General features: G+C 46.0%; 1 protein-coding gene across 6 annotated transcripts in view; it reads right to left on the bottom strand.

Annotated features, from left to right (window-relative positions):
• The window catches only part of PIK3CB (phosphatidylinositol-4,5-bisphosphate 3-kinase catalytic subunit beta), a 2,502,085-nt gene that overhangs the window by 1,709,288 nt on the left and 771,873 nt on the right, over window positions 1-20,924 (bottom strand). For 5 of the 6 annotated variants that reach the window (XM_069617988.1, XM_069617990.1, XM_069617991.1 and 2 more), the window contains one exon: window positions 19,350-19,573. The exons of the other annotated variant lie outside the window; for it this stretch is intronic. In XM_069617988.1, the coding sequence (XP_069474089.1) occupies window positions 19,350-19,573 (224 nt within the window). The remainder of the gene's footprint in view (window positions 1-19,349; window positions 19,574-20,924) is intronic. 6 annotated transcript variants of the gene reach the window in all.

The raw sequence follows: 20,924 nt of genomic DNA on the forward strand, positions 1-20,924 counted from the left end.
CATCTGACATTCTTTCTCACACTTTCTTCATGTGCTGGTACCATAGGTTATTCTTTAAGTGAGCTGAATTATCAAGCTATGTATTTATGCTTTCATGATCTTCACCAACATCTCTTAAATTGAACAATTTGTTTAATAAAATTAGGGAAGATGCTGCTCGTGCTTTTGTTAGGGATTATAAAGCATGTTTCATTGCCCCCCACAGTATCTGCATTTTTTATCATTATGTGTCTGAATGCCATAATAATAAGGAAGAAAAAACAAAATCATAGAACAAAATGAAATCACAATTGCCATTCCCGAAAAACACTATCAACTTTCTTGTTTGTATGGAGTCTCTCATATTTTGGAATCTTCCCATTTAATGTAATTGCATTGATTTTTTATAATGCACCTAATACTGTGCCTGAGTTTGATTTCCAAGTGCAGAGCCGGTATTTAAACCACTGTTGCTCTGCATGGTCTGGCATCCAAGACCAGCGCATTGGACCTGTGCTATCCTCCGTTTAATTCAATATGTAATTATTTTATCTTCTGTAACTCTTTTAAATCAAGAAATGCAAAATTGCCACAATGATCCTGAAAATAATGTGATTGTTATTAGGATTGCTAAAAAAATGTATGATGTCTACTTTTTTTCAGAGCTGAGTAAGACAGCAACATGTAGGTGAAAACAGCATACAAGAATGTGCATAATGTTAAGATTCCTTTTCCTTTGGCTCCGATGCATCAACAAATTGTTCTTTTTACACATCTAAAAAGGTTCCAGGATAGCTGCAAGTCCATTCATTTCTAATTGGACTTTAAGAAATGTTCATCTTTATTGCAAAGGTGTTTAATTATTCCATAGACTACTGTTTGTACGGTTTGATGTTGTGCAGATGCAGCCAGGCTCATCTTCCTCGTAGTTTAACAGTCGTGGGGGCACCTACTTCCACCTCATAAGGTGCCACAAAATGGGGCTTATTTGTGCAGCTGCACCGGGTCCCCTGTATTTAAGATTTGCTGTTTCAATAAGCAGCCTTGATCAGTTGGCTGGCTTCCTTCTTCAATCGTCTTTCACCACTCCTTCCGGTTCTTGATCTGTTGAGAAAAAAGACACTAGCAGTCAGTTTATAGCGGAAGGGGCAAACAGTGGAACCGCCCCTTCTTTAAGTTATCGTAATCTTGGCTATCCTCTCTTTAAGAAGTCTGTTTAATCTCTCACTAATCCCATTCGCCTGCAGGTGAAAGGCAGAAGGGAACTTTTATTAGGTATGAAAAACAGATACCTGCTCAAACAGTTCATTTACAAAATACAGTCCATTGTCAGACCGCAGCACTTGGTGCACACACCCCATCTTGGGAAAACGTCAAGAACAAGGAAATTGACAGCACATGTGGCACCGAGGTGAGTAAATGGACCTGCCTCGATCCATGTAGAAAAGGGACATACCACTGACAGCTAGTACCCATAACCGTTGCATGTCTACATATCTACATCATCTATAGTAGATGCTGCAATGGGCCATTGGGTCTAGGAAGTGTTCCTCTCACTGTTCGCAAAGTGTGCCCTGCAGTAAATGTATGGCATACAATGCAGTTCACAATAAACTGTCACATGTTCTAATACATTTGGTGAAAACCAATCTTCTGCAATTGTAGCAGCAATACTCTCAAGTCATGCGCGGTGTATTGAAGTTGCTCTAGCACTAGCCTCAATAATGCTAGACATAACTGCCTTTCCAGTGCTATCCTGCCTCCAGATTGCCAAAGTGGGAGATAAAGAACACCCCTGTTTTTTCCATAAATCTTGCTCCTCTTGTGAGGCTCGACCTTGTATTTCAATTAACTGAATAGACAGCATGTTAAAGCCCTCCTTTGACCAATATGCATCGTCCTGTCATTTGCTTAACACTTCTTACTTCAAAATCAGAAATATTTGGGAAATATGCTGACTTTTTGGCTTCTATATCTGCGGCTACATTTCAGCGAAAAATGACGCCTGTTCTTTTAGTATGGAAAGCGCATTTTACAACTGCGATAGTCAATGGGAGACTTAATGCCTCAAGCTTAGAATATAGGGCCGTATGTTGCAGTGGAGTGGCGGCTGCACGGAGGATGCCCCTCCTATTTCAGCGTGACAAACCTGTGTGTACAGTTGAGGTCACATAGGCGGAGTCAGAGTACACCGTCACTTCCTCATCCTCTTATCTTTGGAGTGCAGCGATAAGCGCCACCAATTCTGCAGCCTGTGCTGAGCAATGCAAAGGCATTCTTATGCTTTCAACTACTTCAAATTCGATCTCTCAGTTTAGCGTTAGTACTGTTGAACCAGTATGCCTTTCGCCAGTAGTCGATACATTTTTGAAGAACCATCAATATAAAGAGCTCCCCCGCCCCTTCCTCAAAGGGCGTTTTCTCTAACACAGGGAATGTCATCATGAAATTCAGTGTATGTTGTGCAGTCATGTACATAAACATCCTCCCATACTGGTTCTGCTATGAATGTTGATAGACTCACTATTCTGCATCTAACAATTTTGATTGCATGGTTTGAGATAATTACCTCGTACCCGGATGCTCTTTGTGTGGTCAACGTACTTTTGGGTTTCTCTAGAATGGCAAATAACGCGTGCTCAATGAATAATGTTACTGAACACACAATTGTAATACTTGAAGCCTTTTCAATTGCAAATGCAGCAGCTAAAGGTTGTTCACCACGGAAATGTCCTTTCATAACTGGATCTAAACGTCCACTGTAATAAGCCAAAGGTTTGTGTCCATGTCCTAATGTTGTTTTCTGTGTGAGAACTGGGATCATGACTTCTCCATCTGAATGAGAAAATAAGTAATACTTCATGATAGTCTGGTGTTCCTAGCACAGGGGCTGTACTAATTGCCTTTTTTAATTCCACAATTCCTTCAGTGATTTCATCTGTCCAAGTTATCTTACTTTTATCTACAGTCCTTTTAAAAGTGGTTGAATATATGTGCTGTAATCAAAAACTCATGCCCTACAATAGTTATAGGCCTAGAAACTGTTACATTTCACTCCCTGTTTTAGGTTCTGAAGTCTTCATAATTGCTTCTGCTCTTTCAGATGTTACTGTTCTCCCCTCCTGAAGGATTAGCTGTCCTATGTACAGGACTTCTTCCTGGCAATATTGTAACTTTTCTTTGTCCACTTTGCATCCTTTCTCTGCCAATGTGGTTATGAGTCACACTGAGTTTTCTCTGTTCTGTCTCACTGCACACCAATATGTTATCTACGTCCTGCATTATTGCACGCTCAAGCTGTACATTGCCCAGGTCCATCTGAAGGGCTCCATTGACCCTTGGGGCAAACAAGTAGGTTTCAGGCGGATAGTTCTATACGAAAAAGTAAAACCATGTGAGTCCTCATGAAGGGGAATCGAGAAGAATGCATTTTTAAAATCTATAGCTAAAATATTTAGCCTTACACGGAATATTACATCATATCGTGGCAGGGTTTGGAACACAGGAAACTCTGCTTCAACAATAGCGTATAGGGGCGAAGATCCTGAATAAACCTCCACAACCCCCAAGTTAATTTCTTCACTGGGTACACAGCAGTGTTACATGGGGACTCAGATGACACCAATATTCCTTGCTTCATTAAAGTCGAAATGGTCTCAAATGTACGTTCATCCGCTTCTCGTGACATGGGATATTGTTTTGCTTGTGGCACAATGGCTTGTGGTTTAAGCTTGATTTGAACTGCTCCTACTCTTTACAATAGGCCAACGTCGTTTGGACTGGTGGGACATAAAATATTTGGCACTTTCTCCCAATTGTTCTGGAAAAATGACGGTTTCTTTTTAACCATCACCATTCTCTGCAGTATTTCCATACTCTCCACTTTAATACAATAAGTGAGACATCAAAAATAATAATTCATCATCGGAATAATTATCCCTAAACAACTCGTCTGTCAAGCCTTTCTTTCTATATCCGTCACCAAGGGCCATCAATGCTCTCCACCCTCTCCCCTCATCATCTGTTCCATGGACAGCAACTCTTTCCTCTCTGACCGCTGCTTCCAACTCTAAAGGGATAACCCGTCAATCACCCATGGGAATATCTGGTATAAACAAAAACGTTTCTGGTATTCAATAGTTTACCTACCAACTTAGGTAACCACGATAATAAAACGTCACTCTACACAAACATACTTCTGGATCTAAAGGGACTCCTCATAATGCTTTCTGGCCTGTAAAGGCCAATATAAATTTGTTCACATTCTTATAATGTATCCCTGGAGTGGAACACACTATTCCCTTGCCAGTAAAAGCTTTTGTCATGTTAAGTTTTGTCATCCAGTCATGTCCTAGTATGTTAACTGGTGTCTGCCGAGAATATAATAAGGGCATCAGCATATCATGTTCTCCTATAGAGATTGGTAATTTGTCTGTAAAAGAAACTAAACTCATCGCCCCAGAGAATCCCTGTGCATTCATTGCAATGCCTTCCATCCGGTATTTTCCCTCCCGGATACATGAACGAGTTGCTCCAATCTCTACAAGGAACGAAAATGTCTTGCCTCCCATCGTTACCTTGACCCTCGGTGCCTCTTAGGGGTCCGGTGTCACTGATAGTACTGACAGGTTGTTCTGTGGGCTATCCTATTGTGGATATAAATTCATCCCTTTTATTTATTTAATGTATTTATTTATGACACGCTGGAACAACGGCCAAAGCCATAGAAGCGGGGAGACAGGACAGCCAGTAACAGTAAAACAAATAAAAAGAACATTTCAACAAGGAAAGCAGGCGATTACAGTGTGGAGAGATTAGACGAGAAGGGTTGGGATTATTCAAATGAAAGTCTTCAGCCTTCCCCTAAAAGTTGAGATTGCCCCCACACAGCGAGGAACGGCCACTGAGAAACAGCCATTCTGCACAAAAGAGAGCTTGGCACCTGGGGTTTCCAATAGACGGCTGTTGGTGCGCATAGCTCGCTTAGCTGGTAGCCACCTAATCCTTTTAGTTAGACATGCTGGGCGTTTTCCATAGAGACAAGCATGCGTAATACATAGTGTTCTGAATTGGATTCGCTTATGTACTGGCAACCAATGAAATGATCTTCTGGCGGCAGACACATGCTCTGTTCTAGGAGTGCCAGTCACTGCCCGGAGAGCATTGTTCTGTACTACCTGTAGTCGATAAATCTCTGTTTTACCAACACCCTGAAAAAGAGTGGTACAGTAGTCCAGACGTGAGCCAATGATTGTCTTGGTCAGCGTTTCACTGTCTGCCATGTCAAGAAATGGTCTAGCCTGTACAAGTAATTTGACAAAGTGGGAGGTACATGAAACCAGGCTACTAACGTGTGCCTTCATCATAAGCTCTGAATCCAATATAAGGCCCAATGTTTTAACTTTGGGGACTGTTGATGGGAGACAGTCAGAGATTTGAAAGGTGGCATACGTAGAAACCTTTTTACGTAGTCTGGAGGCTGTGCCTGTACCTTTGAAAGGATTTCCTCCCACCACGGGCAAACGACCTAGTTTAGGTGCTGGGGTTTGCGGTATTCCTACATTTGTGTTACATTGAGATACCCTGGCCTGTTGTGTCAGTGATTGCTGGGTCTGTATCTGTTGGGCTTGCATAGTCACTTGCTGTGGTTGCCCTTGTGGCGATTACATTTGTAATGGAGCTTGCTGTGTTTGCGGCGTAAGTGCTTGATTAAGTGTGTGATCTTGGGGAGAATATTCCTGTGGTTCTGTATTATATTGTGGAACATAGCCCACCCTCACCCCTCTTGGAGCTTGCAAATTTTGCTGCATGCCCCCCTTATACTTCTACATGTTCTGGCTTTATGTCCCATCCTCCCGCAATCCAAACATTGTTGCGGCTGTCTGCCATTCAATCCGCCTCCTCCCCGAGGGGCCTGAAATCCACATTGTTGTCCTCCCCTGGGTCCATTCCCTCTTCCTCTTGGCATGAAATTGTACCCGCTCTGATCCATAGGGTATACCACATTACTTTGCTGCACTTGTTGCATCTCTTGTGTCACAACAACATCATTACTTGTCAATAGCGCTCCCTCTATGGTTAGTTTTGACAATTTTTTCTGAACTAAATTTGCTTCCTCCTGCTTTCTACTCCCGGTGTTGTTCTTATTCTTCTCTTGTAACAATCGACAATGGTGCATGATAGTCAATTGTATTTCTTCCCATCGCTCTGCTTCCATCCCTACCTATTTCTTCATCTGTCTTTGCACTGGCATGGGCACTCCCCAACATAAAATGTAGAAAAATAATGCCACCATTTTTTCCCACAGTTCCCTTGTCTCGAGACGCCATCTCTTGAATAAAGGCAATCTTCATCCTCATCCATCCTCCTAGTCATGATCCCACCCATATCTGATGTATCGGGATTTTGTAGTCACCATACATTTGCCTTGCAATTATTAAATGGCGCTCCACTGTGTCACGTGTTTTGTGCAGTCACATGTGTCAGGTTTTGCGCAGTCAACCTGGCATATCCTGCTCACTTCCAAATGTCGTCAGCCATCTCCCCTAGGATGGCTGCTAGGAGGCCCTTTAAGTCACCCCCTAGCTAAAGTAATTCCTGATGCCATTCTGTCTAACTCATCAATCCATTTTCCCGCACCTGAAGTCAAACTAGATGATTTACATTTCAAATTATCCTTGTCCATTTGTGGCGACAGAATATATTCTGGTCATCCTCACCCTTTTTCCAATAATGGGAATTGTGAAAACCCGGATCCATAATCATACCCACCTAGGCTTAGTAACCTTTATCTGCTTACATAAAATGGGATAGATGCCCTACAATGTGCGACCATGCTTGTGGTCGTTCAGTGTATGGTGTTGATTCTGGTGTTTTTTCTTTATGGTCCTCTTAAGTCTGACCATTTCACCCCTTTATCTTTGCACTTTATTGTTTTTTTCCCCTTTTTTCATCCGACATTATGCCCCAACTTGCATGTCTTTGTTCCCTTTCCACATCATCAAGATCTAGTCTACTGCAAGGCACCGCTCTATGCTCATCTGTAAATGCGTCACCTGACCCTCCTCCTGTTTCCCTCGAAGACCCTTCAACATCCTTTTAGTCCCAATGCTCATTTGATATATAAATCCCCAAACCTCTTGCCTATGTTTTCTGCTTCATGCTCGTCAGCCCATGTCTGTATTCTCGGTATCCCTTGCAGATGTAATGACCCTCTCTCTTCCTTAAATCATTTTCGTGCATCAATCGGCACTATGGTTCTATGAAATAGATGATCAATCTTGCCATCCTTTAGTCAACCTGCGTACTTGCATTCTATTTCTATCTCTTGTTTCTTCTCTTCTAGTCTTTCTATCCTTGCCTCGTACCTTTGTTCTTCCTTTCGCTTCCTCTTTTTCCTTTTCTTTGTATGTTCTTGTGTTCTTTCTTTTCTCACTCTTCTCTGTCTTCCCTTTCTCAAACATCACAAATGCCCTAATCTAGCTTAAGTAAGATCTGTCCCCATCCATTAATTCTGTACTTTTGTTATTCCCTTAGCCTTACCTTTCACTTCCCTTCGTCTCCTCGCTTCTTTCTCCATCTCCACCCGTCTGTTCTTTCCATCATCGCGCGGTTTGCCATATATTTTGTGTTCTCTACTTTTGCTCTCTTCCGCATAGCATCACTGTTATAAGCGGAGGGGCTCATATGTTAGATTAATATACCCTGCAGCTGCTTTCAATTCCTTTAAAGGATAAAATCCTTGTTCCTCAGCATCTGTGCTCTTGTTTTCAGAAATTATAAATTACACACTGTAGCGACTAACGTACTCTTAGTCCATAGTACCCTTTCCTCCATACTGTATGGGGCGTCCCTTCCAAGGGATGGGAGACGGAACCTTTTTCACCAGAAAAAACCTTTCAATTTAGAGGCGTGCGGAAGTGCAACCCAGGGAGCATGCACTGCCCTGACTACGCCCTCCGGCGCCACACCTCAGTCTCCATTGACACGTCAACAATAGATTTAACATTGCCTAATGACACCAGTATTAGGGGGGAGGATGGTGGGACGTATGAAGGAAAGGGGGACTATGGACTAAGAGTACGTTAGTCACTACGGTGAGTAACTTATGATTACTCTTACGTCCCGTCCCCTTTCCTCCATACTGTATGGGCGATTACACCTGATTGTAGCCCCATGGTGGAGAGGAGACCCTCCTTAAGTAAATAGGTTCCCGAGAACCGCATGTCCGAAAGCGGCATCAGATCTAGAGCCGGCATCCAAACAGTAATGCTTGCAGAAAGCCGAGGAAGAGGCCCAAGTGGCAAGCCGAGGTAAACCAGACTAGTAAGGCCCTCTTGATGGTGACCAGCCTAATGTCCACCGACGTCATTGGCTCAAATGGTTTGTGGGCCAGGGCGCCCAAGACAATATTAACGCCCCACACAGGGTACGGTCTCTTGACGGGCGGGTAGAACCTAGCGAGACCCATCAGATGTTTGACGATAGGGTTGGAGGAGGGAAAAAATGCCTTCCTGTAAGCCCCAATGGCTGCAAGTAAATACAGCAGGTGTCGACATTTACTCCTGAATGAGCGAGGCGCGCGGAAAAAAGTACGTTGTCCAAATTGCAGGCCAAGGCGTCAACTCCCTTGGAGTCTGCCCAGTGGCAGAACCTGGTCCATTTGCTCTTGTACTGAGCCCTAGTGGCTTTGCTCCTGGCGCCCTAAATGATCTCCGGATTGGCCTGTGAGGAGGCTAAGGTGCCGAAGCGTTACCTGCTGAGGTACCACGCTGTGAGGGCTAGTTTCCCTGGCGCGGGGTGGATGATTCTGAGAAGTTCCGAAAACCTTGGCCTGGCCGGCCACCCTGGAGCTATCAAAATGATGAGGAGTCGGTGAAGACTCCTTGATCTTGCAAATTACCCTGTGGATCAGGGGAGTGGGCAGAAAGGCGTGGGGTTTCATGCCGGTCCACTGTAGGTGAAATGCATCGCCCAGCAAGCAGGTGTCCTGCCCTTGAGAGGATGTGAACTGGGGACACTTCTTGTTGTGCCAGGTGGCAAAGAGATCCACCTGGGGTGACCCCACCTGTTGAAGATCTCCTGAGTAACAAGATTGTTTAGCTGCCACTCATAATTGTCCGCTCCCAGCCTGCTGAGCCTGTCCACCTCCAGGTTGGATTCCCCCGGGAGGTGGACTGCCGAGAGGTAAATTTCATTTTCCAAGGCCCATTCCCACATGGTGATCACCAGTCTGCACAGAGGATGGGGGTGGGGGGGAATCAGCCTCCCTGCTTGTTGACGTAGTACATGCTGGTCGAGTTGTCTGTCTGGATGAGGACTACCTTGCCCTTGAGAAGTGGGAGGAATGCTCCGAGCGCTAGCCAGATGGAATTCAGCTCCAACTAATTGATGTGGTATTCCTGCTCCTGTCGAGTCCAGGTGCCGTGGACCGAGAGATCGTCCAGGGTGGCTTCCCAGCCCTCGAGCGAGGAGTCAGTGGTGATGGTGGCCTGTGTAGGGGGCCGTCGAAAGGGCTTGTCTGTCCGTAGGTTGCAGTCCATGGACCACCAAGTTAAGTCGGGGTGGAGAGATGGAGTTACGCTGATCATCTCGGATTGTGAGCCCCGCTCCTAATTCCATGAGGCTGCGAAGTGCAGCTGAATCCTTCTCATCCTTAGTCTTGTGTGCGGCACAGCTAACAGAACCGATCCTAGTAGACCGAGGAGATGTTGGTACCACCATGCCGAGGTCACTTCTCTGCTGAGGAAGCGAGCGGTGGCCCTCTTGATGGTCGAGATCTTGTCTTCCGACTGTGTTACGCTCACCTGGTCTCTGCGGAGGCATTGGGGCACGGTTACAGCCATCCCGGGGGTGAGGTCGCTCGGGTCAGACTTCGGTCTCTGACCTTATGTGGTGACTGGTGGTGAAAGGTGATGCTGCTCGGGACTGCTCCTGTTGATTAGTTTTGGCGAGTACTCCGTCATGCTGCTTCTGGCAGGGGCGCTTGTATGATCTGGACCGAGTTCCTTCACTGGTCCTTTTCACGTGGTAGTCCAGTCCTGCTGCGACTACACCACTATACTTAAGTCAAGTGTTGCTGTTTGCCTTTGTCTTTCCTTGTTCTGTTTTTGTTGTATTGTAAAGTTTGTTGTCTTGTATTGCTGCCCGTTCCACTTTTGATGTTGGCTCTTTTACTTTCTTCCCTTGCAGGTGATGTTGCCGGCCCAGCAGAAGCTGCAGAGCTCGAGGCCGGCAGCCGGAGGGAATGAGGAACAAAGCTGCAGCGGAACAGTAACTGGTAAGTTGTTAACTGAGTCCAGCCAGGGCCCCTGTATTTATGGGTCCCAAAGGGACATAAATGAGTCAAGTGACCAATTGCCCCCATCACTATATGGTGTGGTTTTTGTGTTCTGGGGCCTGTGACCATGACAGCCGGCAAAACCCTCTCGGAGCATGTGTCCCAAATGCGTCCCAGGAATGTCAGAGTCTCCGTAGGGGGCAGCTGGGACTTCTTGAGATTGAGCAAGAAGCCCATGTCGTGCAGTGTGTTCAAGGGCATGGGATGAGTGGTGAACTGCCTCCGGAGATGTAGCCCTGACGAGCCAGTCGTCGAGGTATGGGTAGATGTGGAGGCGCTGCACTCTGAGGAGGGCCGCTACAGCGTTCATGAGCCTGGTAAAGACACTGGGGGCTGAGTTGCAGCCAAACGGAAGGACTTTGTATTGGAAATGGTAGCCCATGATTCTGAACTGTAGGAAAGAATGATGAGGATGGCAAATTGGGACGTGTAAGTATGCGTCCTTCAGGTCTAGGGAGCACATCCATTTCTCCCTTGTCCAATGTCTCCGCTATAAAAGCTGGCGTAACCATCTTGAATTTTTGCAGGGGTAAGGAGAGGTTGAGGGTGGAAAGGTCCACCACAACTCTCAGGCCTGCCTGGTTCTTCTTCTGAATGGCAAAAATCCTGGAGTAGAAGCCAAAGCCTCGTTGGGAGGCTGGAACTTCCTCCACTGCCTGGCTCTCTACGAGCGACTGGATTTCCACCAAAATAGTTGCTGTCCCAACCTGTGGGAGGGGAGGGGAGGAGAGGCTGGGATGGGATGGGTTGGCAGTACCCCGTGGATACTACGGGGAGGATCCAGGGGTCCACGAAATTCTGGCACCAGAAATGTGTGTGGAGAGCAAGCCTGCCACCCACCGGAGACACGTGGACCCGAAGGGGTATGTCATGCCCTCTTTCCCTCTGAGGCTGACGAGGGGGACTGGAAAAAGCCCTTACCCCTCCCCCTCCACCTTTTTGTTTGCGCCGGCTCAGAGACGGCGAGTGGTCCGGCTGCCTGGATCTGCGTTCCTGAAGCTGCGGAACCCTCCATATGTATGACCCTTCTCTGAGCGCTGCTGAGATTGGGTGTAAGATTTGGGCGTGGTCTTTGTGAGAATGGACAAGGACTTTGCCGTTCGTGAGCCGTTCTTATTGTCCAACTCTTCATCCGTAGAGGAGTGGAAGAGGTCCCCCTCCCCCCTCGAACGGTAGATCTAGGTTGCGCTCCTGGACGTCCGGGTTGAATTTGGTCGCCCGGAGCCAGGCTGTGCGCCTCATGTCCGTGGCAATGCAGATGGCACGGCCAGAGGTATCGATATGCGCTACTGTGGATTCCATGAGCTTGTGCGCCATGAGCTTGGCCTCCACTAGTTCCACCTTAAAGCGTGATTGGCATTTGGAGGGGAGTTCCGGGTGGAAGTCCGCAATTTCACGCAATAACCTTTGGTTGGCGGCAGCTAACATGTCATCTGCGTTGGCCGGACGCAGGTGCGGGGAGGCGTTGGAGTAGATCTTGCCGTAAGCCTCCAAGATCTTCTCCTCCTTGCCTAGCAGCGCCATAGAGGAGGACGACAGCCTTGGAGCATAGCGATGCCGCAGCGATCACATACTTGCCAACCCTACCGATTTAGGCGGTAGGATACCGCTTTTTAAGCAGTCCTACCGCCTACCGATTTTTTTTACACCAAATACCGATTTTTTTTTTTTTTTATTTTATTTTTTTTTGCCCACGCCAGCTCGGGGGAGTCTTTCAAGGGCTTCCCCGAGCTGGCGTACCGGGAGAATGCCCGGCATGCAGGCTGTTAATGTCAAAGGCACCCACGGCGGTGGGCTAAAAGCGCCCCTCCGCCGCAGGTGCCTTTGGCAAAAGGCGCCATTAGCCCCCCACCACGCCAACTCGGGGGAGTCTTTCAAGGACTTCCCCGAGCTGGCGTAGCAGGAGAAGGCGCAGCATGCAGGCTTTTAATGTCAAAGGCACCCACGGCGGTGGGCTAAAAGCGCCCCTCCACCGCGGGTGCCTTTTGGCCAAAGGCGCCATTAGCCCCCCACCACGCCAGCTCGGGGGAGTCTTTCAAGGACTTCCCCGAGCTTGCATAGCGGGAGAAGGCGCAGCATGCAGGCCTTTGATATAAAAAGGCACCCACGGCGGTGGGCTAAGGGCGCCCCTCCGCCGCGAGTGCCTTTCACAAAAGGCGCCATTAGCCCCCCACCACGTCAACTTTGGTGAGTCTTTCAAGGGCTCCCCCGAGCTGGCGTGATGGCAGAAGGCGTGGCAGGCGCCTCATTGTCATTGAATGCACCCGCGGCGGTGGGCTCATTCAATGACAGTGGGCTGCTGACGCGCCCTATTCCTATGATTACCTCCTCGCCCGACTATTTTTGAAACTTTAAGATTCCTACAGATTTTTGGTCACAGAATGTTGGCATGTATGCGATCACCAAAGAGTGTGGCTGAAGATGGGTCAAGAGCAAGAGTGTATCCCCCTCAATCTGCCTATACTTGGCGTCCAGGTGTTGGTTGACTGGCTGGACTGAGTGGGGCTTGAGCCAACCCTTCTTGGCCAGGGAGACTACATCAGTTTGCAGTGGAATCCCTGTGTTAGCAGAGGGGTGTCTTGTGAGGACTTCAGCCAGAACCCCCCCCCCTCTGCTGGTTGTTCGACCTCGGGCTGGGGGAGGCCAGGTACTCCGCCAGGCCATGCCAGCAAGACGTTCATGGAAGGCACTAGCTGAGAATGGCATGTCCGGATCATCCTCCTTGTCCGTGTCCTGTGGATCCGGAGGATCTTGTGGAGGAGGAGAGGTAGATGGAGCCGGAGGTTGGGTTACAGAGACTGCAGCCTGAGGCTGAGGAGGCGGTGGAGTTTGAGGAGTTGACTGTGGAGCTGGAGAAGGCAGATGCACTGGGGTCAACGAGCCCGTTGGAGGAGTCTGTGGTGCCGTTAGCATGGTGAGGAGGACTTCTCTGACAGCGTCCTTGATGATAGCCCCCATCTGCGGAGTCCTCATGAGGGCTGAGGAATTTGTCAAACAGCACCTCCTCACTGGCCGAAGAGTTGGTAGCGGGTACCGACGGGGTAGAGGGGGACTGCTGGAGCCGCTGCGTACCCAGTCCGTATGGACGCATGCGAAAGCATATGAAAGGTAGACTTTAGGCCAGGTACCTGGTTACAACCAGTCATCTTGACACTAGTTTCTCGCCGAATTCATGGAATGGCGTCGGACGGGTGTTCCTGTTTGGCGCGGCATCCATTTTGTCAAGCTGCCTGCCACATGCCTGTGACGTGATGCCCAGCCCGCTGGGTCCGGCCTCGTCAAAGACTCTCGCGTGTGGATCACTGGGCCTACCCTGCTCCTCGGGTCTCAGCCCGGTAGGTTGACAGAACTACTATAGGCGCCCCCTCGGAACGTATTGCCGGTATTAGATGTATTGTCGGTGTTCGGGCATAGCCCATCAGCCATCTTGCTGGTAAAAGGGCAGAGACACTCGGGTGTAAGCCTGGTACAAGAACCTTACGGTCCCTCGGCACTGCATCTGGGAGGATCCGAGGACCCCTCGATCGAAGGGTCGATAACTATCACCCTCGGTGCATGTGCCGGTGGAAGGACCTGGCCGGTCACTGGGAAGGAGTCTCCCTTAAGGGGTGCGCTGGAAAATATAGGCCCTACCTTGAGCCTGGGACGATGCTTCACAAAGTTCTTGAGATCCTCTGGAGGCGACTTCTGGAAGAGCTCCCTCCACCTGGCTAGTCTGTTATTCAGAGCCTTCGAGAACAGCCAGTCACGCACCTAACATGATTGCCAACCGTGGTCTGGGCCAAGGCGCAAAGGCAGAGAGTTTGGGGGTCTGAAGTTGGGAAGAGACCGTTACAGGATGGACACCTGCTGAACCCTGTAGAAGTCGACATGCGCCGGGGATGAGCGTGACGCCTCAGGACCGAAAACCTGAATGATAGAAAAGACAAAAAAGAAGTATCCGTGCTGGAATTACATGGCTGAAGCCAAACCCAGGAGCGCTGGTGTATTCGGCCCATTCCCGTCGACGTGGAAAAGAGGACCGAGGTGTGGCAACGGAGGGCGGAGTCCGGGTAGCGCCTCTAAATTTAAAGGGGAAGAAGGTTTTTTTCTGGTGAAAGTTTCCATCTCCCGTCCCTTAGAAGGGGATGGGACGTACGGGTAGGGGAAAGAGGAGCCAAAGGCGTTCTATCCTCCACCTCGTGAGGATTAAGCATCCACTCCTTCTGAGGCAGACCTTTCTCGCTCTGATACATTTTCCACAACTCTAAAAAGGGGAACCTTTCCTGCAATTTTTCACCTTATATGTTGCATGAAAATATGTTGTCATATGTTGCAATACTGTTTTTGACAACAAATCCTCCTGAGGCCACGGAATGAGTGTTTTATTAGTCGTGCCTCTGACCCACCCCATGGCATACTGTCTTATCTTTGGCGTGTATCTCGGCAGTGTACTCCAAAAGGTGTAGAAGAGGAGTGTAGGAGTGTCCCCCCATGATGACAAGTCGATCTTAACTGTCAATACTTATCAGATCATTTATTTTATAAAGTATACCACACTGATTAATTTGAGCTGGCACCATCATTCGCTGCTTATTAGGAAAAAAAACAATTTTTTAACCACTTTAAAAATCTATGCAATTAGGTTCTTTTTGTTCCTTCATCTACACTTCCTATCAATTTTAACCGTTTTTTTAATTATTATTGATGCTTTAAGAGTTCTTTATTTTGATATTATTCTCCTTTGATTTGTACCCTCCTGATTGAGGTCAATCTCTTGATTTAAAAATCTGTTTGCCTCAATTTTATACTAACGTTCTATCTCTCCTAATCGAGACAAAAAAAGTTTTATACGGACATATCATTTATAACCCCCTACACATGTGCACTTTTAAATTTGCTTCGTATACCTTCCTTTAGTATCTTAAGTAAATGCATCTCTTACTTTTTACACCATTTTGGAGTTTGATATGCACTCTTCTTCTTGGCCATCAGTGGCTCAGCTTGACTCCCTCAGCATCAACTCTTTCCCAATCGACCAGTTCGCCTTTAGTCCGCGGGAACCTGCGGGGACCGGACAGGGATTTCGTCAAAAGTGCACTAGCCGACAGATTCTTCTCACACGTGTGTATTCACGAGTCGATCTCCACAGGAATCTACGGTCTTCTGACTAAGGGCGGAATCAAGAGTCGGAGAGTGTAGATCTGGGCCTAGGTCGATTAGACCAGAACCATGCGCACCGCTACCAAAATGTGCTCTGGCACATTGAATTGTCTCATGTGCTAGATAGATTTACCAATAATGATCTCAGACCCAAATAACCATACTGACTCAAAGAATAAGGCAAAGTACTACTTTATTATCAACACAGAAATGAAGAAGTAGGGCAATCTGGCGAATAACAGGCAGTTATTCAGAGACTCACAGCCAAGTGTGATTATACAAAGGATTTATACCTCAATATGCTTCATCTATGAGGTCATCCACATGGCAAACTAAAACCTATTGAAGGGAGGGATTAGTTAAGGGAACATATGTACCTATAGTATAGGTAAGTGTTAATAACTTCATTGGCTGCCCCTTGTCTGGTGGCCATGCCACAAACCACCTCTAAATACGTACAATACTGATGATCGGAGATAAATGGCAGCAGGTTGGTCTTTGCAACATTGTATAGCATGTTGCGACAGACCCTCCGATTGGTTGCCATACTTTCCCAACCTTGGACTTTCGGCTCGTTAGCTGGATGTAAGCAAACCGAAACTCAGGTGCCGAGAGCAACATCAGACTACTCCCCACTTTCCCAATTAGTCCATCGTCTCATCAGTCAGGCCCCAAGCCAAGGCTTATCCCTTGTAGTGGACCTAGAAGCCTGCTCTCTGTTCTGGGACATTCAAGAGAGTCTAGGCACACTATTATCTTGGCTTGGGCTTAATGAATAGCCCTTGTTTTCAACTTCTGAATCACGTGTGAGGAAACCACCAATTTGGCGACCTCGACCTTCTATTTACTGCTATTTGATTCAATTGAATTGGGTGTCATTACCCTTCTTGACCTCTATAGACTTACTCACTCCATCTTACATGGGGTTTCTGCATCTTTAATGGTCTAATATTTGGCTCTTTCAGATGTTTTCTCCTTTGCTTAATTTAAGAGAAATAGGTCTTACGTACATGGCTTATCCTTTTGACTCCCCTTGTGCCTTGCAATTATTCCTTGAAAAGCATCCTTGATCCCAGGCCAATAGACCCCTCTTTATACCTCACACAAAGCTATTTTCCCAGTGTCTCCTGCCTCTGCACCCCTGGTCTGTCTCCGAGATAGCTTCATTGGTTTTAAAACACGTCCAACCTCCATCTTTCTATCATGGCCGCTCTAGCCATCTTATGTTTTCCTCTGCAGCAAGTCATCTATCTTGTGTTTCTGTGTAAATACAGTGATTAATCAGCAGGTTACTTTATCTTCTTTGCATATATGATTTCTTCATATTCGATTACATGTTTCTCTTGTTACTTCAGTTACATCTTAATACTTCATATCGTTTCAGTGATCTTTCCTCTATGACGTCACTCTGCTCTTATCAAATATCACTTATAGCTTTATAATGTCCAATGGTGTGTGCAGGCATCCATACACCCTCTCAGTGCGAGCATACATTTGATACAGTTGTTTAAGTGCATATCGAATCTCATACTCTCAATGCGGTATTGGGATGATACTTGGTGTCCCACATAGGGCTCTTATCCTACTGTTCCAGTATGACAGAGGTGAGGGGGCGGGAGCTAGGGATATCATGTCCACTTTATCCTCTACAATCTTTTGTTGGAACTGAATCTATAAACCTAGCCAAGACAGGACATTTTGGAACTTTGCATTTTACTTGGCTAATGAACCTGAACTTTGGGTTTGAAACATCGAGGGGAAGGGGCTCCAACCAGGATCACAAGGATCCTTGTGTACTGTGTTTATGAATTTATGAGTTCTGTAGAGCTCACATTGCCAGACACTTCCGGTTTTGTTTTATGTATATTAGTGTGTGGTCCAGAAGATAGCTCAGAAGCAATGTGTTCGCCTTGGAAGCAAGACGACACAAAGCAACACAGGTTTGATCCCCGAGTCAGCGCTTAGAAACCTCTGGGTAGTTAAGAGCGTTATAAATATGCAACTAAGACAAAAACAATTACACAACTAGAAAACAAACAATTGCTTTAACAGCGCCTCGATGCCCGCGGGCTGTGTGAGCGCTTTAAAAATGCAAACAGATAAAATGAAATAAATAAATATTTGTGGACATTAGGTCAATTTCGTTTAGCCTTAGTTTGTTAGGTAGAGAAAGCCTTATTAGGCTAGGTAAAGATAGGTGTTCGCCTAACCTTTTATTTGTTTTATAAAAATGGGTTCTTGTGAGAAAACCATCGACTTGTCGGTCTCACATTACTTACCCCCTCAAACAATGCTCAACAAGTTGAGGGATCAGAAGAATAGCATTGTGTTCTGCCTTTGCCAGGCTTTGGGAGCACCGTTAAAGCAACTTCTCCAAGCATCAGAGACAGGATGGCCAAAAGGAGAGCATCATCATATGCATTTAATGGACGTGGCGCCAGCAGATAGAGTAGCCAATCGTAAGACCGTCAGGTCATGGATCGTTCCCCCACCAGAAAGCTTAGAAATTGCTAACTGTATCTCTCCAATACAGATGGGTAGGCTCAATGGTTCTCTATGCTTTTTAACGAACCATACTAGCTCTGCGTGCATCAAATATGCTTTGGATTTGGAAAAGACGAACACCCTAGTGAGAACATTTCTTAAGTCAACTAAACTCCGCTATACCCGCTACAATGCCATTCTATGTGCGTCACGGTCGTCTTCCAAGTTCATTCAAATAATCAAAAATAATTATTAACACCTTGAATCTTAAACTTCATACCTCCCTATCCAATAGTTCCAACAAATGTGATGTTAGTAAAAATGACACAGTCCAATCATTTGTACTGCCCACTATACCACACTACCCAAGAAGGGGCTTGTATGGGCATAGGCAATTTGGTACCAAGTGCAACTGCAATGCTATCGTGACCACCCATACCATAGCTGCTTCTGTTATTAGACTGCTAGAAATGTAAGTAGTTGCAAAGTTGTTAAAGCTCAGAGCAAGGACAAAGGGTCCAAAAACTGAAATATATTTAATTTTGAAGTGGGCATTAGTGGGAAGAGTACATACCGTCTCAAAAATAATTCTAAATTAGATCTAACATTATCATTCGAGCAAGCAAGATATTTACCTGCCCACAGAAAAGTGTTACTTCACTCTCACTCTGTTTATCTCATCAATGTTTGTATTACCTCCTTCCACCTCAGCTCTTCTTATAATGTCTCGTAAGCTGCATCTAACCCCACTTTGAATATGGAGCACACTCTACGATCACAACGGGCAAGGATTTTACTAGGATTGAAGTATCTTACCCATACATTTGACAGCATGTTACACAACAGGAAATAGCCACCATAAAACGTCCACTCATGCCCCGCAAGTCACACTCAGTGACAACTTCTAAGTATGCATTCATTCTAATATTTCGTTATAATTTTGTAGCTAAAGAACAAGTTCTTCATGAGTTGGAGAAGTCTTTCTTTCAAAGGTGTGCCAGAGTTGCCCAATGGTAGGAGGTACAGAAAATCATGATTCACATTTCCTTTATTTGTTTACAACGCTCCCCCATCAGCTCTGGCCTGGACTGAACTATAGCAAAGTTCAATAAAATTAACAAAAAGAGTAAGTTGCCTTAAAGTTACTTTGACATTTCTAGTTCAAGATTGTCTGGCCCAAAGGTCTCCTACCACCCAGTAGCAAGACCGAAAAGTGGCTTAGGTTTGAAAGCAAACTACGTGCTCAGCTTGTTAACACATACATGAGAGGAGAGTTTCGCCCATTGTCTACTGTGGTAAAAAATTATCTATGTCGTCACATTCAATAGAGGATAATTTTCAGGCAGACCTAGAAATACATACATTTGTTTTCAGGATGACTTTGAAAACAGCAACATGGTCCTACCTGAGAGTTTTCAAAATGAATGGCCACAACAAGGTTCCCAGCATAGAGTCTGTCCTGGAAGTTTTCAGGTATTGAAGGTTCTAACTCCGGAGGATAGGTGAGCTTTAGCCAGTCTATCCAAGATAGGCCATGAAATGACTGAATCTTTGCTTCACTGATTCTACGCATTTTGTTACGGAATTCTTTCACTTCTGGGTCTTTGAGTGCATCAAATTCATGGAGACCTGAAAAGTTAAAGGTATGTAGGGCTTAAACAACCTGGATTTATCAAACTATGAATTTCACCTTGGAGTAGTAAGCACTTCTTAAAAACATATAATATTAGTGACCATGGGTGCAGAGGGGCCCCCTGTGCTCCATTTCAAAACCCCTGAAATTCAGCTAAAGCCACCTTAACTTCACGCCCCGTTTTGCAGCCTATAACTACAATGATGACATCACAGATGACTTCGCTGATGACATAATCTATGACATCACTGATGGAAACTCTGATTAAATTAAAACACTAACCGGCTATGGCCAGTGTCCACGGCCATTGGCCATACCACATTTAGGGGCCACTAGCCATGGCTTTCAGCCATGGCCAGTGGCCACAGCATTCGGCTCTGCCCACTGTATTTTTTACAACAGTAATCGGACACAAACCCTGGCCTTTGTCTATGCCCACTGTATATTTTACCACATTAAGGGGCAGCAGCAATGGCCTTCAGCCATGGCTATTGTCCACTGCCTTCGAAGACATTCATCAATCACAGACAGATGTTGACCTGTTCTGACAGTGGTATTGTTGTGTACAAAAGATGGCAGGCTTTGAGAGCTCACAATTCTTTTAGGCAATGTGCAGTGAGATAAAATTATTTGGCAAGGTTCACACACTTTGGTTAAGCTGCGTGCTACAAGCCCCTTGTTTTATCGCTGGTCTCTTTGTGACTGTTGTGATACATCGCACAACCCCAACTAACTGCATTTAAGCAGCACAGAAAGGGAACAAAATGACATCTGCAAGAACATATGCCCAGGTACGTTTGCCCCCATAGCAAAAATCAAAAGCTGGCACCCATGAATATAAGCACAGTCAGTGAACATATATCCTGAAGTGAAATGTACAAATGTAGTGCAATTGACCTCCCCCTCAGAAGAAAGTGGACAAGACAACATAGCATTGGACTTTTTTTTAAAGTAATGAACACCGGAAAAAAACACCTGAGAGGGGAAATGTTCCAATAAATATTCTGGCAAAGTATAAAAGGTGCTTCCCTTTTTAACTCAGTAATCTATAGTGAAATATTCCCTGGAAAACAAAATCCCAATACGGAACAAGTGCTTGTGGTCTTGTGTGTAAGCGTCTGCACTGGGAACATGAAACCAGAAAAAATCTGAAGAAAGTTATGCTGTCCGCCCACGTGTCCTTTACTTGTGCCCTGAAAAGCAGCCAGTGTCAGGGGAATAGAACTGCACCAGTGCGCAGGATAGCAACCTCTCTTGCCACATCCTGGGCAAATACTCATGACTTACTTGCCCTCTCATCATTTCCCCTCCTCACCCTTATGTCTGGCTTTCAACCATTCTCTGCTT

Source organism: Ambystoma mexicanum, chromosome 10 (assembly GCF_040938575.1).
Source record: "Ambystoma mexicanum isolate Mex_15411 chromosome 10, UKY_AmexF1_1, whole genome shotgun sequence".
NCBI classification, from domain to species: Eukaryota; Metazoa; Chordata; class Amphibia; order Caudata; family Ambystomatidae; genus Ambystoma; species Ambystoma mexicanum.